We start from the raw sequence: 27,622 nt of genomic DNA, 5'->3' as shown, positions 1-27,622 counted from the left end.
CCGTGCGCAGGCTGCAGGGGCGGAGGTTTTGCACTCGCTCTCGGCTGCCCAAGGATAAATAGGAGGCGGCTGCGAGCGCTGCCAAAGCTCCTTCCCGTCGCCCAACGCGTCCGACAGCAGGCACCCAGCCCAGCCAGACATGGACTCCCAGGATTGCCCTTGTGCCACAGGTAAGGCAGCGTTTCCTTCCATGCCGGGGGCAGCCCCAGCATCCCAGCGGGATCCCCGACACTCCGCCCGCCGCTCCCCTCCGCCATTCCCCACGGTCTGTCCCCTACGGGCTGGGCCAGCAGCTGAAGTCCTCTCCCAGCACTGCGGTGGCACACTGGGAGCATCTCACTGGAAAGCGGCTGGGAATGCCGTGACCTCTCTGAGCGAGGATGAAGCATCAGTGGATGCTCGGAGGGCAGGCAGTGCTGTTCCCCGCGGATCTCTGGGTTGTTGGTGTCCCCTCCCACCACCTCTTCTCAACCTCTTTTTCTCCTTTTCTCCATGTTTTAGGTGGCACCTGCACCTGCGGGGACAACTGTAAATGCAAAAACTGCAAATGCACATCGTGCAAAAAAGGTAAGAGAGATCCCTGAGCCCCCGGGGCGGGGGGAGCAGAAACACTCAGGGGGTTTTCACTACACATATGCACTGAATCAAATCAGTCTTAGCATTGTCAGTGGCAAGGTTATTCCTCACATAAGGTTTTTTGCCCCCCAAAGGAGCACAGTGTGAATCCCACCCCCTCTCCAGGCAATACAAGTCACTCAGTACCACCTAAGCCTGAGCATTCCCCTCAATAGCACCTCAGGCTCAGCACAAGGGGATGCTGGGGAGGAAACCGGCGCTGGGATTTCTTCTGGGTGCTCCTGATGCTGCCACCCACAGCAGAGCCGTGTGCCATGAGGGTTTCAAAGACAGGGACTGAGGGAATCCTGGTGAACCCCTGGGAGTACCACACTCTCCCCCTGCCTCTCCAGTGCCAGCCCTGGCTGCACAAACACCCTGGAAGACACTGCCAAGAATGGGGATGCTGCTAAAAGGGAACAACATGAATACATGGGAGGTCTCCAAAACAGTGAGACTCCCCCGAGCCCCAGCCTGACTTCCTGAGAATGTCCTTGATTTTTTTTTTTTTTGTCTCTCCCACAGGCTGCTGCTCCTGCTGCCCAGCTGGATGTGCCAAGTGTGCCCAGGGCTGCGTCTGCAAGGGGCCCCCCTCCGCCAAGTGCAGCTGCTGCAAATAGGGGACCCCTGGCTGCACATCTGGGGGTGATGCACATCCGGGGGGCCAAAGAAGAATAACCTTATTGTGTATGTTGGTTGTCTTTTTTTTTTTATATATATGTGTTCAGATTTCTTTAGTGTTTGTCACTTTGACATGTAATAAGCTACCTAAATAAAGTGGTATGTATATAAAGGTCCATGAGGAGCTTGGCACTTCTGTTGGGTGCGGCAGTTTCCCTGGGGAGCGGGAGGACAGTGCGTGTGGGAGGTCATGGCAAAGAGCCTGTGTCTTATTTTTGCTCCTGTCTTCTAGTCTTGGCTCTGCTCTCCTTACCAGTAGTTCTGATTCTTGTTTTAACACTTTCCCTACACAACAAGGGAATTTTCCCACCCCCACCACCCTCTTGTTACCCAGGGGCAAATCCCATGCTGTCTCCTCCAACCAGAGATGCTCGGGGCTAATGAGCAGCTCGTTATTAAAAGCTTTCACTGTAATAACACCCCAGCCCTGCCCATTTCCAGGGGGAATGTTTCCATGGCAGGTGGGGTGGCAGAGAAACAGGTTTAGTTTTCCTCCTGGCAGTTTAGTTGAACTGGCTGGTAGAACCACATTGCTTATCCCCCTGCCACTGTGCCAGTCTGGCTGGGTGCCCCTGGGGAGCCTCAGGTGACCTGGTTCTCCACCGTGGGCTGCAGTGCACACAATGGGGTGTGATCCCCACAACAGGGTGCACTGCCTGCAATACGGCTCAGTGCCTGTGATGGGACGTGATGCCCAAACCAGAGAGTGGTGCCCACTGTGGTTTGCAATGCCCAAACCAGGATTCCAGTGATGGGATGTGATGGGGTGCAATGCCTGTGATGGGGTGGAATGCCCACAGTGGGATGGATGCCTGTGCCAGGGTGCAAAGCCAACAATGGGATGTGATGTCCGTGATGCCCATGTCAGGGTGTGATGCTCACCCTGCCCAAGCACAGCCCTGCTGCTGCCAGAACGCTGCACCCCAGGTGCCCCATGCCACCCTGCTGCTTCCCAGGAACATGACAGGCTCTGCCTGTCCCCACATTCCTCAAATGCAGCCGTTCATGGTCACATTTTAGGTTAAAAACCTTTCCTGACCCACCCAGCCACCACTGCCAGGACTCAGCCAGGGATTTGGCACAACCTACAGCACAGCACCCCTGCCCACGGGCTGCTCAGGGTGCCAATCCCTAGGGGACACCCCTTTGCTCCAGGAGGGCTCCTCCCTCAGGGTATCCCCTGAGATGTCACCATCACCCCACACTTCTGGCAGGTGCAAAGGCCACTCCTATGTCAGCTGAATTTAGGCAGGGCAGGATGTGGCAGGCGTGGAGCAATCACACTAAACTCCACACTGCAAAGAGCAGGGTTATCTTTATTCCTTCCAACCCAGAGAGATGTAAGTGCCAACCATACAAAAACATCATTGGTAAGCTCACAACAAGAGTGAATGAGAGGCTGCTAATGGGATTTATCACCAAACATCTGGTTTAACCAGCAAAGCTCACAGAATCAGTCTGGCTTTGCTGGGGTTTGCAGTGGTCTGTCCCACGGCTCTGTGCTGTGCCCATCCCCGTGCCCCATGGCAGTATGATGGACAGCAGCTGTCAGATGGTGCCCCTGCCTTCAGGGGAAGTGCTGGGGGGAGAGGGGGCAGGAGTGGGCAGACAGAGGTCCCAGCATCCCAACTCTGAGCCCTGAGACCAGTGCTCGGCAGCTGCATCTCTGCTGCTCACTTTATGTTTGTTATAAAATCAGAGTTGGACATGGCACTCTCTTACATGGGAACAGATTTGGTTTAACTACTCCATGCCCTGGGAAATAGGAATACCAGCCATAATACAGGAGACCCCTCTGAGCTCTCCTCTCACCACTGATGTCTGGCATGACCTTTCAGCAAGCCCGTGGCTCGGGGCATACTCATTCATTCCTCCCTGTTCTGCTTGTGGGATGACCTCACTATGTAGTGGAAATGCTCAGATTGGGTAATCAGGCATTTTCCAGGCTCTTTTCCCATCACAGCTTCACACACAGTTCTGTGGGGATGCTGTGCTGCCTTTTCCGGCTCACAGTGACGTGGGCCCAGGACAACGTGTCCCAGGATTCAGCACAGCCCCTCCATGTATGACATGCAGGATTCCTAGCAATCTGGGAACTCCCCTGCTTTCCCGGCAGCTTTGGCCCGGCACAGTCACCCGTGCAGGGGTGCCCGATCCCATTTTGGCAGGTCAGGGCTCTCTCTTCCTCAGCCGCGGGCGCAGCAGAGCCCGCGGGGGCAGCACATTCCCGAAGCACTGCGCCGGGGCTGTCCGGGAGGGAGGGAAGTTAATTCTCAACCCGTGTTTATGTGCAGTGACACCACACGTGCTCGGTTATTCCACCTCTCCTCCTTCCCGTCAGCCAGTGGCGTGTGCAATGCCTGCTGGCTTCGCCTCGCTGCTGCTGGCAAACGCTGCCAGGAAAAAAACAACTCCGTGCCTTTGCAAACAAGCACGAGCCGTCCCCTGGCACAACCACCCGGGTCACTGAACCTCTGCTGGTCCTAGAGCCCGCTGGCCCAGGCTCCAGGGGATGGAGCCATCTACAGCACCAGCTCTGAGCCCAGGCTTGCCGCATCTGTGACACCACCGAGAGCAGGGGGTGCAGGCATGGGGACAGCCTGGCCCTGGCCCAGCCACTGCTTGCCACGCTGGGTGTTGAACTGGCCACGGGCACGTCAAGGTGGTGGAAGCCTGTTGGCACATAAACCCTGTGACAAGGTGGAAAACTCAGAGGGATGAGAAAGTGATTCCCAGCAGCTCTTAGCTGGCAATGCCAAGCTACCATGCTCACCCGAGGGAAGTGCATGAAACTCTGTCAAGGGAGGTTTAGATGGGGTATGAGGAAAATATCCTTTACCCAGAAGGTAGTTGGGCCCTGGAACAGAGTCACCAAGGAAGCAGTCACTGCACAAACCAGGTTTGGGAAGTTTTTGGACAGCACACTCAGGGACATGGCACACTTTTTGGAGTTTTCCTGCTCAAGTTCAGGAGCTGCATACGAAGATCCTGGCGGGTTTCTTCCAGCTCAGGGTGTTCCATGATTCACCCCTGCTGGGAGGGGAACTCCAGCCCCATGGGGGCTGCCCAGGGCCGTGCCACTCTGCGGTGGGTGCTGAAACAGTCTCATCCTCGGGGACAGCCCCGTGCAGGGCACAGCCAGCCCTGAGTGGGGGGCACGGCTGCACCAAGCTCTGGACGCACGGGGCTGTCCCGAGCGGGCAGGACGCGGTGGCAGCGCCGTGCCAGGGCTGCACCCCCGCACCCCGCGCATCCCAGCGTCTCGGTGCCCCGGAGCGCGGCACCCTGCGGGGGAGGGGGGTGCAGGTGGGACACCCCGGCTGGGAGCGGGGATGGGGGGCAGGTCCGTGACCCGGGTAAGCACGGCACGGCACGGCACGGCCCCGCGGTGGGCACGGCTCCGCGGCCAGCACCGCCCCCCGTGAGCACGGCCCCGGGGTAGGGCACGGCCCCCGGCGAGCACAGCACGGCCCCGGGGTGCGCACTGCCCGACAGTGAGCACGGCACGGCACGGCACGGCACGGCACAGCACCGCCCCCGGTGAGCACGGCCCGAGGGCGAGCATAGCCCCGGGGTGAGCACGGCCCCGGGGTGAGCACGGCACGGCACGGCACCGCCCCCGGTGAGCACGGCCCCGGGTGAGCACGGCACCGCCCCCGGTGAGCACGGCCCCGGGGTGAGCACGGCACGGCACGGCACCGCCCCCGGTGAGCACGGCCCCGGGGTGAGCACGGCACGGCACGGCACGGCACCGCCCCCGGTGAGCACGGCCCGGCGCCGGCCGCCCCGCGGCACCGTGCGCAGCGCCAGCACCGCCCCGCGTCCTGCCCCATAAATAGCGGGCGGCCGGCGCTGCTCTGCACCGCTGCCTGCCCCGCCGGACCGAGCCGAACCGAGCCGAGCCAGACTGAGCTAAACCCAGCCGAGCCATGGACCCCCAGGACTGCACGTGTGCCGCCGGTAAGTGCCCCGTCCTGCCCCGGCTGCCTCCCGCCGGACTCCCGGCTGCCCGGCTCCTGGCTGATCCCGCTCTCCTTGCCTCGCTCTCCAGGTGACTCCTGCTCCTGCGCCGGGTCCTGCAAGTGCAAGAACTGCCGCTGCCGGAGCTGCCGCAAGAGTGAGTGCGGGGCTCGGGGAGGGGACACCCGGCCTTGGTTTTGGAGGGAGCTGCCACTGCCCTGTGGGACATCCTCTCTGCTCCATTGGGAAACTTCTTGTACCTCCCTGCTCCGTAGGGGAACCTCTCCTTGCCCTGTGGGACTCCACGGACACCTTCCTGTTCCACAAGGGAGCTGTTTCTTGCTCTGTCGGACCCATTGGGCACCTCTCAACTCTTACCCTGTAGACAGCCCCTCTTTCCATGTCAGACCCTGTATGGAGACCCCATCACTCCCTCTCTTGCCCTGTAGGACCCTCATGGGATCCTTCCCTCTTCCCCTGGCCCATTGCAATGCACACACACTCTCTCCTCTGGGGGCCCCTGCCCTGTAGGACCCTCATGGGCAACTCCAACCCATTGGGATCATCAGACCTGCTCATGCAGAGGTGGTGTTTCCCACTCTCCCGTCGGGTCCCCCTGCCTCACAGAGCCCCAGTCCCTTCCACCTACCTCCTAACTCTTGTGTCCCCCCCAGGTTGCTGCTCCTGCTGTCCTGCGAGCTGCAGCAACTGCGCCAAGGGCTGCGTGTGCAAGGAGCCGACCAGCAGCAAGTGCAGCTGCTGCCACTGAGCCTCTGCCTCTGCCTGTAAATAGTCGGCACGCTTCGGGGATGGGGGGTGGGGGGCACAGAAAAGCCTATTTTTTTGTTTTTGTTTTTCTTGTTTTGTATTTTCTGTACCAGTGGTGAAACTGGATAGAAATAAAGGAGTTTATCTGGAGGTACGAGTGCTGCTGTGGGGATGGGTTGGAGGCTGAGCATTTTCGCCACTTCGGACACATGTATGGGAATTGTCAAATTGTTGCTGCGAGGTGGGAGAGGCCTGCTGAGAAACATCCCCATGTCCTCCCTTAAGTTGGCTCTGCACGTTCCTTGAAGGAGAAAAGGAGCTTCACAGGGCACTGGATGGACCTCATCCTACATCCTACGGGGGCTGGTGTGGGCATCTTTAAGGTGCTGGTCTCCCAGGGGGAACAGGTCACACACCCAGAGGTGTGGGCAAACAGTGGAAGGAGGGACTCTAGTCCCCTCCAGGCTTTCCTTGGCAGGTGCCTCTGCACCATGTTAGGGGCTTCCTTGGGGTGAAAGATCTTGTGGGAGCAAGCATGGTGGGTGGGAGAGGGATGTGTGCTGGCAGGATGCCTGCCCTGAGCTGCTGCTGGAGAGCACTTGGACACATTCTAGTGAGGACAAACCTCCCTTCTTCAAGAGTTCATGCTTTGCAAACCCCAATCCATTGCAGAGCAGATCCATCCCCAAAGGGACACTTTCCCTGCAGCCTCCCTATGCCAAATACCTGCAGCTACAGTGCCTGGCTCCTGCTGTGGGCAAAAACTCCAAGCACTTTTTTCCAGCTCGTTTTTGGGAAGCATCTTACTTAAAGCTGCAATGACCATGAATGCAGTGCTTGGCTGCCTGGATTTGGGGTGGCTGCTGGGATGGGGGAGGGAGAGCAGTGGGAAGATGCATGGGATGTGTTTTGCTTCCGAAAGTCTCTGCCAAATGGAAGAGTCACTTTTTAGGCACCTGCCTGCCCATACACGTCTCCTGGGTGTGCCCCACCACAGATGAAAGTTCCCAGCCATGTTGCCCTCACGCACTTTGCGCCTTTTAGGGCAATGGGACAGCTCTGCCTGGCAGGAAAATCTCCTGCAACCCTTGGTCACAAGGCACCAGGGACAAGATACATAAAAAACAGCAAAATTGGTCACTTGGGTACCCATGTACCCATATAGTCCTTTCTGCTAGGCTGGGTGGCACAAGGTGGGGTATCTGCACAGTGGGAGCATGGCAATAGCAGTTCCCAGGGATGTTTCAGGCATCCAGGATGATCCAGACTCACCCTTTCCCCAAAGTCTGCCCAGCTTCAGCACCTGGCTTTGCAGGGGGAGCCCAGACTGCTCAGCACCCAACTTTGCCAGTGAGAAAAGCAACACCTAGCTCAGCACACATTTGCCTTTTAAATGTGCTGCCTTATTGCATCAGTGTGTCTTTGCCTAAGCAGCCTCCCAGCACTGCTTGTTGCAACAGAGGTGTAGTGCTGGAAACGGGTTTTAAGGGTCTGCCCTGCCCTAAATACATTTAAAAAACAATCCCATGGGAAGACGCTTTGCTGGAAAAGAAGACTGGCATGGCTCTGCTGCTGGAGCCAGATGAAACAGGGCTGCGACCCCGGCCACTGTAGCGGGGGGGCTGCGGACTGAGCCCCCGGGGCCAGGGCCCCATCCTGCCCCAAAACAAAGCCCGGCGCGGATGGGGCTTCCCCTCGCAGGAAGTGCCCCGGGCATCAACCGCTCCCCGTTCCCAGCAGCCTGCCAGGGTGGGACTGGGCACACGCTTGTGCACCCTGCCGCTGCCAGCCTGCCCTGCCCGCTCCTGGCTCTGCCTGCACGCCCGTCTGGCAGAGACCCTCAGCCTCGGTGCCCTTTCCAGCCTCCCAGGAGGGATTTGGGGCAGGGAAAGCCACAGGACCAGCGGAATGAGCTGGTCAGAGATGTGTCCAGTGCCTGCCCTTGTCTGTAGCTGGTCTCAGTGAAGTGGGTGGGGGCTTTCTGCTCCCCTCAAGAGTATTTTCTATTTTAAAAAAAGAACTTTTTGGTGAAGCAGGAAGTGCTCTCGGCCTCTGGACAGCTCTGTGTAGTGGGAGGGTGAAGGGAGCCTTTGCTTGATCCAAGAAGTCGCAGATGTGCTTTATCCAGCCCCGCCAGGAAAAGTCCAGCTCAGTTTGCCGAGGTGGTTTGAGGTGACCGTGATCCCCCCATGGCACCCAGGGGAGCCGGGGCAGGGGGGTCCTGGGTGACTCCGGGACGAGCAGCTGCCCATGGGACTGCATTCAGTTCCGCTTTTCCTGGCTGTGCGTGAATGCCGGGGGGATGATGGGTGCCCGTGCCCCCGCGTGGCTGACACACACCATGTGCAGGAGGGACACGTGCAGAAAGGATGCGGCTCCGTGCAGAGCAGCGATGCACCGAGCGCAGAGGAGACCAGCCCCCTGTGCACGCGTGGCAGGAGGGGACACGGTCCTGTGCCGAGGGGACAAGCGCTGTGTGCAGAGGGGACACGGTCCTGTGCCGAGGGGACGAGCGCTGTGTGCAGAGGGGACACGGTCCTGTGCCGAGGGGACGAGCGCTGTGTGCAGAGGGGACGCGCACCCAGCGCAGAGAGCAAACACAGCTGGAGCAGAGGTGACAGGCGCGTGTGCACAGGGGAAATAACGCCCTGCCCTCGGGGGAGGTGCGCCCGGGACAGAGGGAAAATGTACCAGCGCGAGGGGAAAATACAGAGCCATGGAATTGTTAGAAAGGTCGGAAAACCCCTCTAAGGTCATCAAGCTCAGCTGCTACCCCAGCACTGCCAAGCCCACCCCTAAACCAAGTGACACATCTACATGTTTTTAAGTGGCTCCGGGGGTGGTGACTCCCCTACTTTCCCGAGCAGCATGTTCCAGTGCTTGACAGCACTTTCAGTGATGCATTTTGACTAATAACCTGTCTAAAACCCCTGGCACAGGTACGAGATGCTGTGCTTGTGGGATGGGCACCCAGGGCGGAGGGTACAGGCGTCTGGTGTAGAGGGGACCCCGGGCAAGGGAACAGGGGCTCTGTCACTCAGTGTAGAGGGACGGGCACCCCCAGAGGGGACAGCACCGCTTGTCCCCGTGCAGAGGACCCGGGTGCCGCGCCAGGAGCGGCTCTCCCGGCTCTCCGCTCCCGGTGCCGCCGAGCCCTTCCGCAGGGATCTGCTGCCACCTGCCTGCCCGGTCTCCGGGCGGACCTGGACTCTCCCTGCTCCGGGAAGACGTCCCGGGAGCCTGGAAGGGCTCAGGGAGGGCTGGGGTGGCACGGCCACCCTACCAGGGCACCCATCCCATGAGGTCACCCATCACGCCGGGACAAACGTCCCACCAAGGCATCCTTCCTACCAGGGCATCCATCCCATCAGGACACCCATCACACCAGGACAAACGTCCCACCAAGGCATCTGACCCTCTGCGTGCTCTTGACAATTAGGAGAGGCTACAGCTGGTACAGAGGCTACAGCGCTGGCACGCTGCCTCTGGCCTGGGAACTGCTTTTTTACATGGGAAAATTTGGAAATAGAGACTGTATTAATGGGAAAATCTGTTGAGCTTTGAAGGTTTGATGGGCAATGTTTTGGAACAGTAGCAAGGTCCAGACAACATCTCTTACACAAGCAGGCTGTGGCCTTGTGGGTCCATGAAGTTCCCAGTTACCAGATTTTGCCCAACAAATCCCATGTCATTGGCAGTATCTGTTTTAGGGCCACCGTGTGTGTGCCCAAATACATCCTCAGTGAACCCCTATACACCCTCAGAACACCATTGTGTTCTGACACACATTGATGATGTGAGTACCTGCTGGCTGTGAGTTTGTTTGTTGTGTATTTGGTCTTAGGAGGCAAAATGGGCATGAATTCATTATCTTCATTTTACCTCCCACGGAATCAGCTCACAGATGGGGTTTGCCAGCAAGAGTCAGCGCTTACTGAGAAAGGAGAGGGGCAATAGGGGAACAACCCCATGCACGTTATTTCTGTCTGTATATCTCTAATTTCGCCGATTTCGGCGCGGCGCTCGCAGCGCCCGCAGGCGGGACGCGGCCTCGAACCCGCGGCCTCCGGAGGCAGCCGCCCCCCCTTCGGCCCGCGCCCCCCTCCGAGCGCCTCAATAAAGTTGTTCTCGCGAGGGGGCGGGAACCGGCACGCTGCGGAGCGCGGCGCCTCGGCCAATAGAAGCACGGGAAGCCGGGACGCGCGGCGGCTCGGCCAATGGGAGCGCGGGACAGGGCGAGCGGGCAGCCAATGGGGGTGCGCGGCGCGGGCACGGCGGGCGCGGCGGGCGGCGCGGAGCGCAGGTGAGCTGCGGGCGCCGTGCGGGCGGGCCGGGGTTCGGCGTCCCTCCGCCTCTTTGCCCCGCTCCTTCCCCGCCTCCGGTGCTCGCTGCCTGCTTCCCCCCGCACCCGGAGCTCCCGGCAGCTCTCCCCCGCTATGGCTTCCCCCGTGGCCCGTGCAGGCCGCTGCGGCGGGCGGGGAGCGCCGCGGGCCGCCTCGTGGGCTGCCCGGAAGCTGCTGCTGTCCGTAACCCGCGCTGGGGCGGCGGCCGTGGGTGCGCGGGGAGCCCGCTGTGCTTCACAGCGGGGCTTTGTGCCGGTAGAAGGGGAGTTTAATGCCTGAGCGAGGTGCAGTGTTGGTGCTCAGGAAGCAGAAGCTGGTTGTCCGGGAGGGTTTCCGGAGATCGGGTTTGTTTGTGTGTGCTTCTGTTTCGAGTTCTGTGCGTGGGGGTTGTTCCTCCCCACCGCGGGTTTGCTGGTTGGTTCCTAGGAATTCATAGAATGTTAAGGGGCTGGAAGGGACTTCAAAGCTTATCGAGTTCCACCCCTGCTGCCGTGGGCAGGGATACCTTCTGCTGGACCAGGTTGCTCAGGGCATTATCCAGCCCGGCGTGCTGAGCACTGTCAGGGATGGGACAGTCACAGCCTCCCAGGGCAACGTGTGCCAAGCCTCACCACCCTCGCAGTAAAGAATTCCTTCCTAAATTCCCCCTCTTTCGGTGTTTATCTGTTACACCTTGTCCTGTCACTACAGTGCTGACAGAGTCCCACTCTGGTTTTGCTGTAGGACCCCTTCAGATACTGGAAGACTTCAGGAACAGTGAGTGGAAGGGTTGGAATTAAAGTGCAGGTGCAGAGGAGGGCTGCTTCTCTTCTGCAATTTGGTCGTGTTGGTCTGGGGACAGACACCCTGTGCAAGTGATTTCCCTGCTGAGTTGAGTGCTTAAAATAAAGGCTAAGTGTTTGGAAAAGAGGGAACCTGGTAGTATGGCAAAACTGCCAGCTGAGTCAGTTAATTCAGAGCAGTGGGGACTTGAGACCATTATGAGGAATTTATGGCAGATAAAAGGAAGTGTTGACAAATGTGTGCTAGTGTGTTTTGGTAGAAATCACTTCAAATGCCTACTCTTCAGGTCCACTTTAAATAATGAACAGGCTAGAGAGGTATCATGCCCTTCCTTGTCCTTTCTTACAGTGCAGTAACCCAATGTTACTGCCTTTGAAACTTTGAAAAAAAAAACATTTTTGTTCAACATAAGGGCTCTCTGGGACCATAAGAAGATTGTACTTTTGCATATCTACCTACAAATGAGATGAAGAAGAAAATATGCAGGACTGAAAGCCTTTCTGTAGGAGGCAGAGGAGCATTAATAGATCGGTGGCAGAAGAAACAATAGTTTTGTTTCAAAGGTTGTTGTGTGATCTAGTCAGGATTTTCCTGCATCTGCCTTTTGTTGCAGGGGGAGCAGGCTGTTGTACCAGATGGGGTGCCAAGTATAGCTTGAAGCTTTTAGGTATTTTTAAGGTGGCCTGTTGTGATTTTATCTGGGTTTAGTGTAGTTAGGGTGTGGCAACTTTCCCTCTGTTAGGTTTGGTAAACATTATTGTGTTTTATGGGCAGGGGATGGTGTGCTGAAAATGTGCAGCAGATATTTGGGTTGTACAATTGTCCACCTGCTCTTTGATTATCATCTCTGTGTTTCTTAATCACTTCCCCTGTCTCTAGCACGGAGATTACGTTGCTGACTTGTTCTCTGAAGTGTCTGGATGTCTGCTTGTGCCATGTGAGAGCTGGGTGTTATTGCTGCTGCTCAGACAGAATTCCCCAGGTCTGCTAAATGGACCTTTTATTTATTCATGTTTAGCTTGGTAGACAGAAACTGCTCCACTCTCTGTAGCAGCCCAGGCTTGGAGCCTGTCAAAAACCCACTTTTTACCTCAGATCTTGGCTGTAGGGAGCAAAGCATTGCTGGCTTGCTCTTGCTACTTGTGCTCTTGTGTTTTGTTTCCACAAGAAGCTGATCCTGACTCATCAGACTTGAGTCTCTTGAGCACTTTGAGGTGGGAGCCTCTTTGAGAAGCCAACACTTGATTTCTTCCTTTTCCTTTCCCATTTTGAAGAATCTTTCTGCATCTTGTGGAATTCTTGCTTCATCAGCTACTCTGAATGTAGTGGGTGAAGCTTTCCTTCTCCTGTGACATCTTCCTTTCTTTTTCCCAGAGCACTGGAAAAACATATTTTTTTTACTGTTTCTCAACGTTCATTGTTTAGTTGACACAAACCCTGTCAATGTGTGAAGTACAGCAGATAGTTGCATATGCATTGGAGTATTTCAGCTTTGTGTATTTCTGAATCAAGTACAGTAAAATGTTCATCATGGTTGTATTTGGAGTAGAATAGCTACAGTTTTCTTCCTAAGATAGCATTGTAGTGCTCTTGAGGAGTTTTTAGTGGTTTTTAGGTAAGAAATAATCAACTATAATCAGTCTGAATAGATTTAAGAAACCTGTCATCTTTTTTGTTTTCTCTGTTTTCTTTGTTTTCTTAAACTTAGTCAGTTTGTACAATATGTAGTGCCTATGTGTGGTTTTAAATGTTGGGGAAATTAAACTGGGGTTTAATGGAATCGTGGTCTAATGCAGCAACTTCTATTGATAAGTCATCAAAGTTGTTTTACAGAAGAGCTTTTTCAGTCCTGGCTTTTAGCCCAAGGTCAATCTGGTTTCACTGAAGTTGATAAAATTTCTGAAGTATTTTCTTTCTCTTAGGTGTTGGTTGTTGCTCCTGCCCCAGCCAGACATGAAAATCTGCCATCACTGTGCTCGTTGCTGTGGAAGCAGTTTCCATCTTGCCCAGCAGCCTGAAGAGTCAGACTGCAGACTTTTGAATGCAGTAAATTCTGTCAGGGTGGAGACAAAGTTGTTTGTGCTGTTACGAATATATGAATATTCAGTCTAAATGTCTGAATTCTGTCATTTAGAAGAAGCTGCGTAGTGTTGACTCTGAGTTTTGAGATGCTGCTTCCAGTGCTTGGTTATAATCACAGGTACTTTAACTTGCTCCAAAATAACTAGTTTATTCCATATTTACTCAATTGGATTCAGTCTCACAGAGTTGCTGCAATTGTTCTACACAGGCAAACATGTGACAGACCTTACATGGTATTAACAGGGTGTGTGCAGGTAAAAAGTGCAGGTTTGGGTGCAGGTCTGCAGCACTGATTTTTTTGTGCTTTTGGTTTCAGCAGTCTGAGAAGTTGGTGCTTCTTACACTCTCAGTTTATCTTGGTAATGAAAAGAGGAAGTGAACCAGATCACATCAAATCAAGCTGATGTCTGTGTTCTCACAGTCACTGCTCCTGGAGGATCTCATCAGTCTCTGAATGTGCAGGAGTGTGGCTGTTCTGGTCAGTGTCTGCCAACAGAGGCTGTTCCTGGCAGGGGTGCATCTGAGTTACTGCAAGTAAACACTGGGAAGATGTTCTGTACTGCATTGCAGGGCATGAAACTGCTTATTTCCACCCTCCTCCTCCCTGTTCCACTCCATCTGGGTGGCACGCTGATCTGTTCAAACAGATCCGGTCTCTGCTATCTCACCTGATTAACAAGTCATTGTAAATACAATCATTCTCTCCCCTAGCTTGCCTGGAGTGTGTGGGGAGTGTTTGTGAAATTCTCCGTTCCTGGATGCTGCTGTTAGGGTTTGTCCTGGCACCCAGGCAGGAGGATTTCTCTCTCAAGCTGCATATGTCTGAATGAATCAGCATGCAGTGCTTTTAAATCATTTGTCCAGACAGAAGAAAGCGCTGCTACTGCTGCTGGTAGTAGTACTTGGGAATGGTGGTGAGACTGTGAATGTGAGGAATGTTCAAATTCTACTGTAAAATTGCTTTGGTATGATTGAGGAGTATGAAGAAATACTTGAATTGCAGGCTATTGTTGATTTGTAAAAAATCCTGTTTTCTTTTTAGAGGGTTTCATTGAACCAGATAGTCTTCACTGATTTTACTTTTGAGTAAATGACGAACAGTTGGAGTTAATGCTTGACATCTGGTTTCTCTTATTTCATCCCAGGCCCTCTGGGTTTGGGTGCAAAAGCTGTGAGAGAGGGACTGTGCTGAAGATTTCCATCTCTGTAGTACCATTCAGCACCACAGATTTCTGTCATGTTCTGTGGCTTTACTGAGGTGCCTGATGCTTATTGCTTGTAGCTGGTTTAGCTGCAAACCATGATTTGGTGTGTGAAATTGAGGTTTTGGGTTTCATATTTTGTTAATGTGGACACTGTTGTAGCTACATGTCTTTTTCCATAGTGATCCCAAGCACGTGTGCTTTCATCCTTAATGTGAAAATAACAGGCACCATTCTGAATTTGGAACTGCATGATGCATTTAATGCATCTTCTGTTACATTGCCTTGTGCTTTAACTTAATTATTCTGTCACTGGGTCAGTGCAAGGAATTCTCACACTGGTAAAACTTCCTGCAGGCCTTGAATTTAGACACAGGTCTTCTGAACTGGAAGAACATGAACTTATGTCTTTTGGCTGGGGGTTATTGACATATGGAGCAACACATTTTAACAGCTAGCTAGTTATGGCTGTCTGTGTGCATCTATAGCTTGACTGTTTTGCTACTAATTTAACTTCATGTTTATGTGTGTTTTCAGCCCATGTGCACATGTATGCATCTTTCTTCATAATAGATAAGAATATAGAATCATAGAATGGGAAGGAACCCATAAGGATCACTGAGTCCAGCGCTCCAAGCAATCTGCTTATGTGTGTATGCAAGTAGTTAAATTAACACCAAATTCTTCACAGGGACTTCTCTGCTTTCACTCTCCTTTGTTTTAAGGCAAAATATGACCTGTGGTATGACATCTGTGTCACACTTCTGACAGGTCCATAGACTAGTCTTGCAAGGGAAAGCTCTCTGAGACCACTTGAAAAGATTTCCTTGATGTTTAGTGCCTGGGGAGGATGGACAGTGTGTCTTATTTGAGAAGATCTGCTCTTGCTGGTCCGTCTGTGACCCCACAGGTCTAGAAACTTTATAGCTGAGCAAGAATTTTCCCTTTTCCCCTGAAGGTTTCTGCGTGTCTCGAGCGAGACCTGCGGCCGAGATGGACACGGACGGCTTTGGAGAGCTGCTGCAGCAGGCAGAGCAGCTGGCAGCCGAGACCGAGGGCATCTCGGAGCTGCCGCACGTGGAGCGCAACCTGCAGGAGATCCAGCAGGCCGGGGAGCGGCTGCGCTCCCGCACGCTGACCCGCACCTCCCAGGAGACCGCGGACGTGAAGGCGTGAGTACGGAGCTGCCACGGCAGGGTGGGAGCTGCCTCTGGGCTTGGTGTCCTGCTGGGAGAAACAGCACAGCTGCAAAGCTTGTGCTTTGGTTGATTTCTTCCAACCTTTCTCCTGCTTGTAAAAAACAACGGGATAGTTGAAGGGTTTATCTGAGGAGCTGCTGCTCTTGGTTTTGGGCGTTAAAGCCAGGAAGTGCAGAACCTTCTTCTGGCTGCTGCTGAAGATGTTTACCAACACGGTGTACATTTTTTTCTGTTTGGAAGGACTTGGCATCTCTGCAGCACTGCAGTGGAACAGCAGAAAGACTTCAGCAGGGCTGAGGTGTTTACATAGACACATAGGGCTGTTCAGTTTTTTAAATGTCTGGGAGCACTGTCTGTACGTGGCAAGCTGACCTAAATATTGGCAATGAGTCTGGGTTTAGATTTCTGTCTGTTCAATACTAATTTCATATCTGTACAATTTCTTCCTTATAGATCGGTTCTTCTTGGGTCTAGAGGGCTTGATATATCCCACATTTCTCAGAGACTTGAGAGTCTAAGTGCAGCCACTACATTTGAGCCTCTTGAACCTGTGAAGGACACTGACATCCAGGTAGGGAAATTTCTGACATGTGAATTACACTGCCCTTGCCATTGCCATTCCTGTGTTGTTGTGCAGAGCTGTTCTAAGGCTTCTGTGGAGATCGTCTTGCTCTGTGTTTAATTCACTGGCTAGAGGAAATGAGGAGAGGAGATGCTGCTTTCAATGCTGAAGGATGTTTGAGTTAGCCATGACAAGCAGCATTAAGTACCAAGATAACAGAAGTATTTTAAGTTCCAAGTTCTTGCTGAAGTCAAGAGGAGCTAGGTACATACTTACTCCCTTTGTGGACCTGTCTCTGTTGGCCTTGCAAGCCTAAATTGCACAGAGATACCTCTCTCATAGTTTTGAAACCTTTTTTATGTCTGATTGGAAAAACACATGGAACCACTTTTGAGGCAATTTTGAGGTGTTGGAATAGGGGGCATTTAACTGAACAATCAAAACAGGTGAGTATAGCTTTTTTTCTTTCACTGTATCACAGATGTCCTAACCTTGTCTTGGTGATAGACTGAATTTGCTGTGGTTCAAGTGCTTTGCCAGATGATTTTATCTTGTAAAGTTTCCTGTAAATTTTCTCTGGGTGTCTTAGAAATTATCATGACCCATCTAGTTTTTCTTTCTGATCATTGCCTGCCTGAAGTAGAATATCTTCATGATGAAACCTGCAATACTCATTACTCAGTTAAGAGCTGGTAGTGGAATTGATGTTGTGGGTTGCATTGAAGGTAACAGTCTGAATTACTCATTAATCATTTTGAAGCTCATATTTTCTCTCCTTTCTGGCAGAAGGCTCACTTATGAGGGTCAGAAGAGTTGTAAGCTCTTCATTCTTTTTTGCAGAAGTAGTATGCTAAACTACTTAACTTCAGGAGGGGAAGTGAGACATGTGAAATTACCCCATCTTATCTAATGTATGTTTTAGCTTCACATTTGGTGCCATCCCTTTTGGGTGCAGGGCCCTTAGCTGAATCTCATGCCAGTGTTAGGAGCCCTGTGGTCTCCTGTCTTATTTAACCCCAGTTTTCTAAGGCCTCTCTTTCACTCAAGATTAGTATTCTCTGGAGACTTTATATGTTGCCTGATCATAGAGTGAGAGCTCTAAACCACTGGCGTTGTTCACTTTCTGTCTTTTCTCATTTTATCCCTTTGCCCCAATTTCTGATGTTGTTGTCTTTCTAACTGGTGATCTTAAACTTGCTACATGTCTTTCTTGACCTCATTCTGTCTAGATTTTTTTCAACAACTCTTGCCTCTTCTTCATTTTTTCTTTTTGTTTTGTTGTTTTTTGTTTGTTGTGGTGTTTTTTTTTTGTTTTTTTTTTTTTTACTAATGCTCTTAATTCTTTGATTTCTGCAGTTTTCCCTTTCTGTTGTAAGAAGAATCTTATTGTAGATTCTCAAGCCCAGAAGCAGTAGAGCACTTCACTCTTTGGAGCTGAGATTTGTGGCACATGAGAAAATGGTTATGATTGCATAATAATATTTTCTATTATTGCTGATTACCTAACTAAAATATGAAGATTTTCTTAATCCTTAATTATACCAGATCTCAAGGCCTTATTTGAAATGATGATTCTGGTGTATTCTGGTAGTGATCTTGGCATGTTTTCTTATCTCTAGTACCTTTTTTTAGTTGCCCTTGTCAATATTTGAATGTATCCTCCTGTTCAGGAAAAGCTCCAAATTTAACATAAAACCAGTGGTTAATTTCAAATCACTGTGTGTAGATGGCCAAATCAGCCAATGCAATTCAGTGCTTTCTTCAGGAAAACAGCTAAAAAGTACAAATGAGAAACAGGATTAAAATCAATCATTTAAATCAAAGTTCCATGTTTGCTGTGTTGAATCATGATTAACACTAGTGATTTAATCACTGAACACTTCCAACTACTCATCTCTGAGGCCTAATAATTGTGTGCTTTGAATCTTACTTTTTTTTTTGCAGGACATGTGCAGAAAATATTCATAGTCAACTAGCTAAAAGTGATTTGCAAGGGGAAGGATGGCAAGGGGCTCCACTTCAGGTCATCTTGGAGGCACATGAGCCAAGTGTCAGTTTGAAATGTTTTGTCCCTGCTTGTTTTTGCAGTTAGTGGGTACAAGGATTTATGTCTGGCAGAGCATCATCCTCTGCTCTGAGGATGTTTGCAGTCACATCTCAAGTGGTCTGGCTGGTGTCAGCTGTGGTCTGTACCTGAAAGTCACCTGCTTAGAATATGGACAAGTCTCTTTACCTATCTGTAGGTTCTGGTATGCAGTCATCAACTCTTTTAGAATAGTTTTTATTAAGTTTTGTTAGTTATACAAGAGGATCTTTGTGTTAGGCATTGCTGATAGTCCTCTAATTACCTCTGTTAATCAAGAAGGTCTTAAACTTATTTGATGCTTTAGATAAAGATGTGCTACAAAAGTTTCTTTTTCTATGTTACTTTTTTATACCTCCTGATGATTGTTGGGATTTCTTTTCCTTGTTCCTAGATAGTTTCTTAAGTCTTCAGATGTGTTGTGTTTATTTTGGGACAGATGAAGCAATCCCTGTGCACTGTGGAGAATCCTTCCTCCATAAGCTGTTCCCATTTTATCTGGTAGGCAGTGTGCAGAGGGATATAAGGGAGGGGTCTGCTTTATTTCTTTACAGGACTTTACTGTTCCTCTGCTGTTATTCAGTGTTTACACAGGTATACTGGTAAACTTTAATTCTGTGGATTGGGAAGGCCTGTTCTCTTCTGCATCAAGCCCTCAGCCTGTGCCTTCTGGCATTATCATTACTCTTTTTAACCAGCAAAAACTTCTCCACATATTCATAATGACTTGGTCACACTTTATCATCAGTGTTGTTGGCTCAACTGTCCTTCCTCAGACCTGTCTTTTCCTGATGCTCAACACAGACTCACAGCCCTGTGTCGTTTGCAGCGTTTATTTAGCCTGAAATCCCATCTGAAACTTAATTGTCATTTGTAGATTTTTAACACTTCAATTAGTCTTGTCTGTGTGGTTCCTCATATCTGCCCCTTAATCTTCAGTTTGAGCACGTATCAATTCATAAACACTTTACAGCATCATTTGCCTAAGAGATTTTTTTGGGGTGAGCTCCTGAGACTGGGGTGTGTGCCCTCTTCCCTCTGGTGGTGGGGCTGCATTGGTGCAGCCTCTGTGCACCACTGCACAGCAGAAGGTGGTGGGTATGGGCACTTGTGCCAGGGGCACAGACCTAATGCTTAACCTTTGCTGACTTTTGTGAAGGCAATATAATTAAATCTTCATTGTATGAATTTTAGGGTTCTGCTGACTTTTAAATCCTAGCAAAGCTCTTACAGCATGAAAATACTCTTTAGACTTTCTGCCATGTGTTCCCACATCACTCCTTTGCATCTAGAGATTTCTCTGGCAGTTTGCTTGAGCTTTCCCCGCATTCTTACCTAAAGCATTCATTTATTGTCTCTGTTCCTTCTTCCATTTTAGTCTGTTCTAGCAGCCTGTGGGAGGCCAGCACAGAGAGATATGCTAGAATCTAATCTCTCAAATGATGGCAATCAGCACTGCAGAAGGAGAATGCCAGGAAATGCCCTGTTTCTTATGTGGACAGGAAAGCAGCAAGAAAAAGCAGAGGGGAGCATCCTAGGGCATGAAGTCCCAGGATGCTGGTGCAGGACATTCAGAAACTGTTAAGAGAATCTAGGAATTCACCTTAATAGAAGTCTCAGCTTGGGTTAACAAGCAGGAGGGACTTTCTGTTCAGAACCTCTTTAAATGGTACTCTATAGTGCTGACTAAAAAGTGCACCAAATTGCAGCTCAATTAATTATCTGAATTATTTATCAGTTGTAAAATGTAGATTGCTTGCACATAAAAGGGTTGTGAGTCCAGGAAATGTCTCCCACTAGAGCAGTAGGCCGGGAAGATTATGTAAAAGATTCTAGGCTTGCCATTAAATTATAAGAATTAGTATTTTTCCTCTCTCTCTTTTCAAAGTTTGTTATTAAATTGCATGCAGAACAACAAGCACTTCTTGCAGTAAATCCATTTTACAATAATTCTTATGTCAGGAGTTTATAAAGATCAAGATTTTTTTAAATTGTCAAAATGCCCTATTTTGGCAAAATCTTTCCAAAACTGAATGTATAAGCCAAGTGCTTCTTGATCTCATATTTAGCATGTATTTATGTGCTTGGGTCTTTTTATTTGCTTCTTTTTGGCTTTTAAAAATCCAAGGTAAGTCTTGATCATGCAAATCTGTATCACAAAGATGGGTTATGGGAATACAAACCTAACATTGCCATTCTGTTCAGAAAAGGTATTTCTTCACCCTTCCACAGATGCAAACTATGATGTCCTCTTCTGATGAGCACTGTCACAGCAGATCCTCGCTCAGGTTGCAGTAATGGCAACCAGAGGAATTATTCCAAAACTGTGGGTGGGCTGTGCTCTTGTAACATGTGAGGTGGGACCTGGCCCTGCACTTGTCCTGTTTGTTTTATGTGTGGGGGTCAGAGAGAGCTTCAGTGCTGCTCTTTCAAACTGATTTTTGGGGTACCAGGAAGGAGTTAGTTGCCAGATCAAGGCCTGGTTTCTTCCTGCTAAGATCATTTGACTGTTACAATCTATATTGCACTTTACTGTGGGCTTTGTATTTTGAACATTTCACTGGGCTTGATACTAGATTTGGTGCCCTCGGTGTTTGTTTGGAAAAATAAAAGCCCAGAGTCATGGTGGTAATTTAAAAAAATGGTTTTGGTCTCATTTTTCTGGCTCAGTCCAGCTCTGTGCAGATTTGTGAAATGAATGCTAGAAGGAGACAGAAGCTCTCCTTGCATGCATTGCTTGTCTGCTTAGAAAGTTTGAGGTGAATGGCCAGCTCCTTTACACTGAGGGAAAATTTTGTTGAATTATCTCCTTTGTACAAGTTTCACCTTGGCCTTCTGACCTAGGCACAGCTGAAATGAAAGGTTGCATACTAGGGTTTGGTCTTGATTTCTGGGTGTGGATATTCAGAGTATTGACTGAATAGCTCTCTGGAGGCCCAGATACAGAAATAAGAGCTTTTATCTAAATGAGGGCAGAGGGTTAGACTGAAACCTCTCTGAGTGGCATGAGAGACAGACTGAAATCAAGTATCTGGGGTATTTTGAAGCTTTTCAAAGTACTGTAAATAGGTTTTGTATCAAAGGTAGCTTTAACTTCTACTCTAGTGTTGATAGAATCTGTGTCCCAGGATGCTCTCCCCAGCCCTGTATGTTCTGTTTGTGTGTATGTATGTGTATGTCTCGTAATTTAAAACTTCTTACTCTGACATCAGGTGCTGCAAGGGTGCATTATTCAACAATTGAGCTCTTATTGCTATTTTATGTTGCCATTTGTGATATACTTTGTGGTATCTGCTAGAATAATACCAAAGCCTGTGGTAATCTGCTAGAGTGTAACTAAAATCAGAGTTTATAAATGGAAATGCTGACACAACCTTAAAGGGCCAACCTCAAGTGCTGTTCACCATCCATTGTTTGCATTAGCTTCGCTTGGAAATGCATTTTTCCTTTTGCAGATTTTGTCCTTTCTCATTTGCCAGACATTGATTTCTCCCCCCGCCCCCAAGTCCTTCAGTTCTAATGGAGCTTGAAATTAAGGTGGCTTTATTTTCCTGTCGCTTCCTTGTTCACCCTAATCAATGATGCCAGCACAGCTGTGTGGAACTTTTAACCATTGCAGAGCCATGATGGGGAATGCAAGAGGACAACCTTTGACCTTGGATTTTTTAGGATTGGTCATTAGCTGTTGGTTTCTTTGCATTGCTGCAGTCCAAATGAAAAATACTATTTGTGCAATAGTATTCGGAATTCTTCAAAAACTGTAGAAATGTTTGGCTCCAAAAATATCTCTCTTCAAAGGTTCTTAGAAATAATTTTTTAGTCCTCCCTTTACTAATGCATGCTAGTATCAAACCCTGCTGTCTTCTTTGCCTAGGTTGTCTCACTGATTGCATTCAGGATTTTAGCCTTAATGTATATATTTCGGTGTGTAAATCAGGAATATAAATGTGCTGGTAATTAAATGTGGCCAGAGGCAGTTTGCACACAATTGAGGAAAGCAGTGATGGGGAATGAATGAGGATTTTGACTCACAGCAAATGGAGCCAAGGGATGTGGACCTTGGAAATATAAATTACAGAAACCTCCTCAGCTCATCCCTGCTGTGTTTGATGTCTCCTTCTAAGCAATGTGTAACAATTTGACACAAACTGCAGCCTGCCTGTGCTCTCTCCGGGTGACATGGCTTGGGCTCCCAGGCCTGGCAAAGCAGCCAGGGCATCAGTGGCCTGTCTGCCACCTCCCTGACACTGACACCCTCCCAGGGCCCCTCTGAATGAGCAGACTGGCCCGGAGCCTCCCAAGGCTTGTGCTGATTAAAGGATGCCCTGGCAGGTACCAAGCTGTGTGTAGGTTGGAATGTAACTAGGATTTCTAGTGAAGGCTTCTCTATTTTACAGCCAGCTTGGGGTTTTGGGGTCTGTTTTGGTTTGAAGTTAAAAGGAATAAAACCCAACAAAACCAAAACACCCCCTTGTTTTTGGCATTAGGTAGGTGAGTGAATAATACTATAGGAAAAAAAAAGGAGGAAAGGAGAAAAAAAAAGCCCGAAACATTGGGATTTTTTTTTTTGCTTGTCACTTTCTCCCTCATGTTTGTAATTTGCATCTAAGCAGCAATTCTCTCTAGTTTTCTTTACTGCTTTAGTGGCATGGTTTAGTGCAGTTTTAAATGACCCTGGCCTTATTAACCTTGAAAACAAATACGCACATCTCCAAAAAACCCAAACCATTAATAAAATAATAGAATACTCAGGTGTTTCATTAGTTGGCCAAATTACAGTCATTCAGTAAATATTCTGATAGTGAAGTATTTTAAATTTTGTTTATTTGCTTGGTTGCATGCTAATTGGAGTAGTTAGGTGGTGATCTTCCAGTTCATTGTGGTTCTGATCATGGATTCCTAACCTTAAGGGGTTGGGAACAGGGAGAGAAGATATATGATCTGCCTTTCTCTTTCTTCATGGGTAAATAAGAGGGTAGGAAAGATATTTCAGAACTTTATGCTAATGCAAGGTCATGAGATGGAAAAATTGGGAGCTGCTTCTAGTAGCTGTATTTATTGATCTATTTAAATTCTGCTATGTCCTGGCACATTTCACATTTCCTGTCTGTTTAATCCAAATACGTTCTTTGCATCTTAAATCGGGACAACTGTAAACTCTCAATAAATGTTTTTGTAACAGATACTTCAGACATTAAACATACCAGATTTTGAGTCTTAACACTTGACTTCATTCCTCCTCCCCTGTTTTTCTTCTTTTGCCATGTAGCTCTGGCCTTGTTTGAAAATGGTTCCAATTTCTGATTAAATGTTAACTTGTATTTCTGTGAAGGAGCAAATTCAGTATGTAAAGGCAGTTTGGACATCACATATCCAAAATGCAGCCTCTCCTGTGCTGAGGTGTAGGCATCTTCACTTCTCTTGGTAGCAGTGCTGGATCTTTTCATGGCTGGAACTCAGGAGCAAGCCTGGGTGTGAGGATCTGAGCCAGAATTTCCCCAACACCCTGCTTGTAACAATGTTGCTATTTCAAGAAGTACTGTGGGATCATTAATGACTTCCAGGATCTGTGTTGCATCTGACCAGGAGGATGTCATTTCTGGCAGTGTGGTACCTCTTAGTGTCATGCTGTCCCATTAATTTAGTGCTTGCTGAGGGCTTGTACTGGCCACTGACCTAGGCTGTGTTTGCTCAGCATGTGCAAATGAACTGTTGGAATTGATGTTTTCATGGTGCAGCAAAAATTTAGTAGAATGCTTCATCTCTGCATATATACAGATTGATGAGAAGAAACAAGGCTAAGATGCAACCTGGCAATTTGCCCCCTCCTCATATCATGTGATAGAGCACTTACTTGGATTAAAAAAAATATTTTATTTATTTATTTGAGACTGAAATGTAGCTTTTGCAAAGCATAATTCCTGTTTTGTTTTGTAACATTTTTTAAACCATTACGAATACTGCATAGACCTTATAGGAGAGGATTTTGAGTTTTCCAGTACCTTTATAATAGCTCTGAAATGAAAGATTTGCAGGACTGTGCTGGAATTTCAAAGTGGACCTGATTATACACAGAAGTGAACCTGGTTCATCTATGTTGCATTTAAGGGAAAAAACAAAAAGTTGTCAAAAATTAACAAGAAGATAAATGAGATTTCTAATATATAGTAGAACACTACTGTAGAGTAGCAGTATAAGACCATAATTTAGAGGAAGGGGTAATTTTTTTTTTACATATTTATTTTTAAAGCAATCCAGTTTTCTCAGTGGACCTTGGTATGACCTTCTAGTGCCTCTGTGGAAATTGGAAATGGAAACTTCTGGCTTTGGGAAGCTCTGCTCACAGCCATACAGAGATGTTGAGGGGACTTCTCACTGATGGCAGAAGCTTTCAGTCCCAGTGTTTCAGTGGGTAAATGGAGTTAAGCCATAAGTGTGGGACTGAAAAATTAACATTTACCTGTTTAAATCAATATGGCTTTTTAACTCTTCTGAAAAAGAGGAAAAAGAAACTGAAGTTTCCCAAGCACAGTAGATAAAAAAGAATTTTGATCTTCAGCAAAACTTGTCTGAAATGAGACAAGGGGGGCTTGGAGCTGACCTATAAGAGAGATGAAGTTGTTAACTTTTTCCTGAGCTATTGTTTCTGTGGGGTTTTTTTGCTAGTCTTTATTACATGAGCATTGTCTTGGCCATTTTTCTCAACTAATCCCTCATGGTGCTGTGAGCAAATCACTCTTCCACAGGGGAAATCTGTATTGTGGGTAGGCCAGACTCTCTTGCTGAACTCCTGTGGTCACAAACAGCATAAAACCCTGGACACTCTTTTTCCAGTGAGGCAGTTCATCAAATTTATTAGGAAAAGCAGCAGCTGCTGCAGCTCTCAACACCCTCCCCTCCTCTCAAGATCCCCTCATTTACTCAAAGCCTCTTGAAAGTGTTACTGGACTGATGAATTCCACTGGGGTTTATTACTGAACCATTTGTGTAATTTGGCAGTCTGGGAAAGGCTAACAGGTATATTGTTGTGCATGCCCTCCTCTCCCCTGTCATAATTAGTCAGTTTGACTCCACATCCAAAATCTTAATCCTAGGCATTATCAAGCTTTGCTTTAACACAGTCACTAAGAAGTGTGACAACTGTTTATCAGTGACTGGGCATCAAACTCTGGATGTACTTAAGCTTCCCCATACAAAAGAGCAGCCTGAAAATTTGGCAGTTTGCAGAAGAAATGTTTGGGTTGTGTGCAGGGATGGTTTTTAACTTTTCTTTTTGAGGTCAAAATGAAATTCTTACTCCTGCCAAGATATGTTCCTGAAAGAAAGTTGCAGCCTTTTGAGGTAGAACTAAGGATACATGCATTTGTTTAGCTTCTTTAGATTTTTGGCAAAATTTCTGTTCTCACTGTCTCCTGTTTTCTTTCCCATCCTTTATTTCTCATCTTTCTTCCACTCTTTTTTTTTTCTTTCTTACTCTGGTTGTGTTCATTCTCTTTGCTTTTCTACTCTGAATTAATGTATTATCTACTCCCAGCACTTCACTCAAGTCTCTGCTTTGACACTATTTTGGGTGCAAAAGAGTTATTTGTTTACTTTGAGCTAAAATGTTAAACTGCTCAAACAAAAAGCAGTTACTGTGAGATATCTCATTGGTTTTCCATGCATGTGGAAATGACTGAAAGACGCTCAGGGAGATGAGTTGGAAATTTTCTACACCATTTCATTATTTGTATCTCAGTAAGCATGCAAGATGCATGGTACTCCACAGAAGTACCAAAATGCTTGTGCAGCATTATGAGCCACAGCTAACAGAGGATCTTTTGAATTAATTGGAACATCATGTTTGATTGTTGCTTGGTAAAAATGGCTTGAGAAGGTTGGAGAGATTTAGTTTTAAAATAACTTAATAGAGGGATGAAATATCATGTTGCTAGGTGGTGTGACTGCAGTGGAAGTCTCTGTGGACTATACTTTTTGAGCATCAGTTTCTGGATTATGTGTTATCTTCAGTGCCTACTGTGGGATGGAGGGGAAGGGGGAGAGAGGTTTTATCATGTGTGGTGTTTTTGAAGGAGCAAAGGAAGGGTTTGCCAGTGTCACATGAGTGCTGTTCAAAGGCTGATAAATGAGGAAGGGCAGTGGTAAACACCTCAGTGCTTAGTTTCAGTTTTAGCAGCTTTATTAAACCTTTTTGAATCTTTCAGTTGGCTATCCTAGGCTTGATTCAGGGATATGGGATTAGCTGATAGTAAAGTTGTTGTGGTTGATTTCTTGGGTTGCATTTGGGACACATCTGTGGTTTCCTTTACATGCTTATGTTCAGCACCAAATAACTCAGAGGAGAAACACTGACAAAGATGTTTGTGGAAACTTGCTTTTTTAGGCTTCACCTTGTTCCTTAGTAGTTAGAGACTGGTTATCCTGAAGCACGAGGAACAATATTTCTTTCCACAATTTCGGTGTTAAACTCAGCTCTAGGTACTGTCAATATCTATGCATGAACTGAGTCAGTTCTTAATCCCATTATGGCTTTGGCTTGCCATCTTCCTGTGGCAGTAAATTCCACAATCCAATTACAGATTATGTTAAAATTTATTTCCTTTTATTGGTTTTGAGCTTGGCATCATTTACACAGACATTGTTTTCTTTTGTTCAGACCTGTATCAACTGGATTTCAAGCTCTGCCCTTTCTAGAACACTTTACTTGACTTAAAGTACCAGCTCTTACTTGGTTCCTTTTTTTTAATGTTACTCATCCCAAAAGTGTTTCCAAACCATGTCACATCCTTCTGATGATTCCCTATGTGTGTCCTGCAGTTTGCCTTTTGAGGGTGTCTGTCCAGCTTACACAGTGTTGTTGATAACACCAGTTTGTTTGGTTTTTCTGATAATGATGTTTGGTGAAGCCAAACTCGCTGTGAAGGGCAGAAGTAGCAACCTGTGAGGGATTTGCTTTTAATCTCAGATAAATGGGAGTGCATAGGTGGGAATACTGTACAGTGTCATGACAAATCCTTATCTCTAAACACAAGTCAGTAGGATTCTTTGGGCCAGATTTATATGTATGAGAAAAGAAATTTCTGAAGAGAATGGGGGAGGAAATGCAGAAGGAAAAAAAAACCAAACCACGTTTCAAATAAATGATAAAACCTGTGTGTTATCTCCAGATCCTCTGAGCAGTAATTGATTTTGCCTGCTATGGTTACCATACAGTAACTCTGAAACATTCATTATTTCTTTCCTGCCCCAAGGCTTGTAGCAGAAGATGGCATATTTAAATCCTTTTACTCTGTCTGTTAAGTAGATACAAAATCCTGAAGGTTTTAATGAATGTGAAATAAGTG

At 48.3% G+C, this 27,622-nt stretch overlaps 3 protein-coding genes across 5 annotated transcripts in view; all 3 read left to right on the top strand.

The window, feature by feature from the left end:
* Positions 1–1,412, top strand: LOC135279239 (metallothionein-1). The gene is made up of 3 exons (XM_064386435.1): positions 1–170; positions 502–567; positions 1,141–1,412. Exons 1-3 carry the CDS (start codon positions 140–142, stop codon positions 1,233–1,235), a joined length of 192 nt encoding a protein of 63 aa, XP_064242505.1. The 5' UTR covers positions 1–139; the 3' UTR covers positions 1,236–1,412.
* Positions 1,413–5,006: 3,594 nt separating this feature from the next.
* LOC135279254 (metallothionein-2) lies at positions 5,007–6,174 on the top strand. Its single transcript, XM_064386464.1, has 3 exons — positions 5,007–5,256; positions 5,348–5,413; positions 5,931–6,174. The coding sequence occupies exons 1-3, from the start codon at positions 5,226–5,228 to the stop codon at positions 6,023–6,025; spliced, it is 192 nt and encodes a 63-aa protein (XP_064242534.1). The 5' UTR covers positions 5,007–5,225; the 3' UTR covers positions 6,026–6,174.
* Positions 6,175–10,259: 4,085 nt separating this feature from the next.
* Positions 10,260–27,622, top strand: part of NUP93 (nucleoporin 93) — a 75,454-nt gene continuing 58,091 nt past the window's right edge. Inside the window, exons 1-3 of one of the 3 annotated variants that reach the window (XM_064387279.1) lie at positions 10,260–10,327; positions 15,393–15,606; positions 16,087–16,204. In XM_064387279.1, the coding sequence (XP_064243349.1) occupies positions 15,428–15,606; positions 16,087–16,204 (297 nt within the window). In that variant the 5' untranslated portion in view covers positions 10,260–10,327; positions 15,393–15,427. Of the gene's footprint in view, positions 10,328–10,363; positions 13,711–15,392; positions 15,607–16,086; positions 16,205–27,622 lie in introns of those variants that run through there. The other 2 variants (XM_064387278.1, XM_064387282.1) reach the window with 2 other exon arrangements.

Source organism: Passer domesticus, chromosome 12, assembly GCF_036417665.1.
Source record: "Passer domesticus isolate bPasDom1 chromosome 12, bPasDom1.hap1, whole genome shotgun sequence".
Lineage (NCBI taxonomy): Eukaryota > Metazoa > Chordata > Aves > Passeriformes > Passeridae > Passer > Passer domesticus.
The sequence above is the reverse complement of the archived record's forward strand: the minus strand, read 5'-3'. Positions and strand labels throughout refer to the sequence as shown.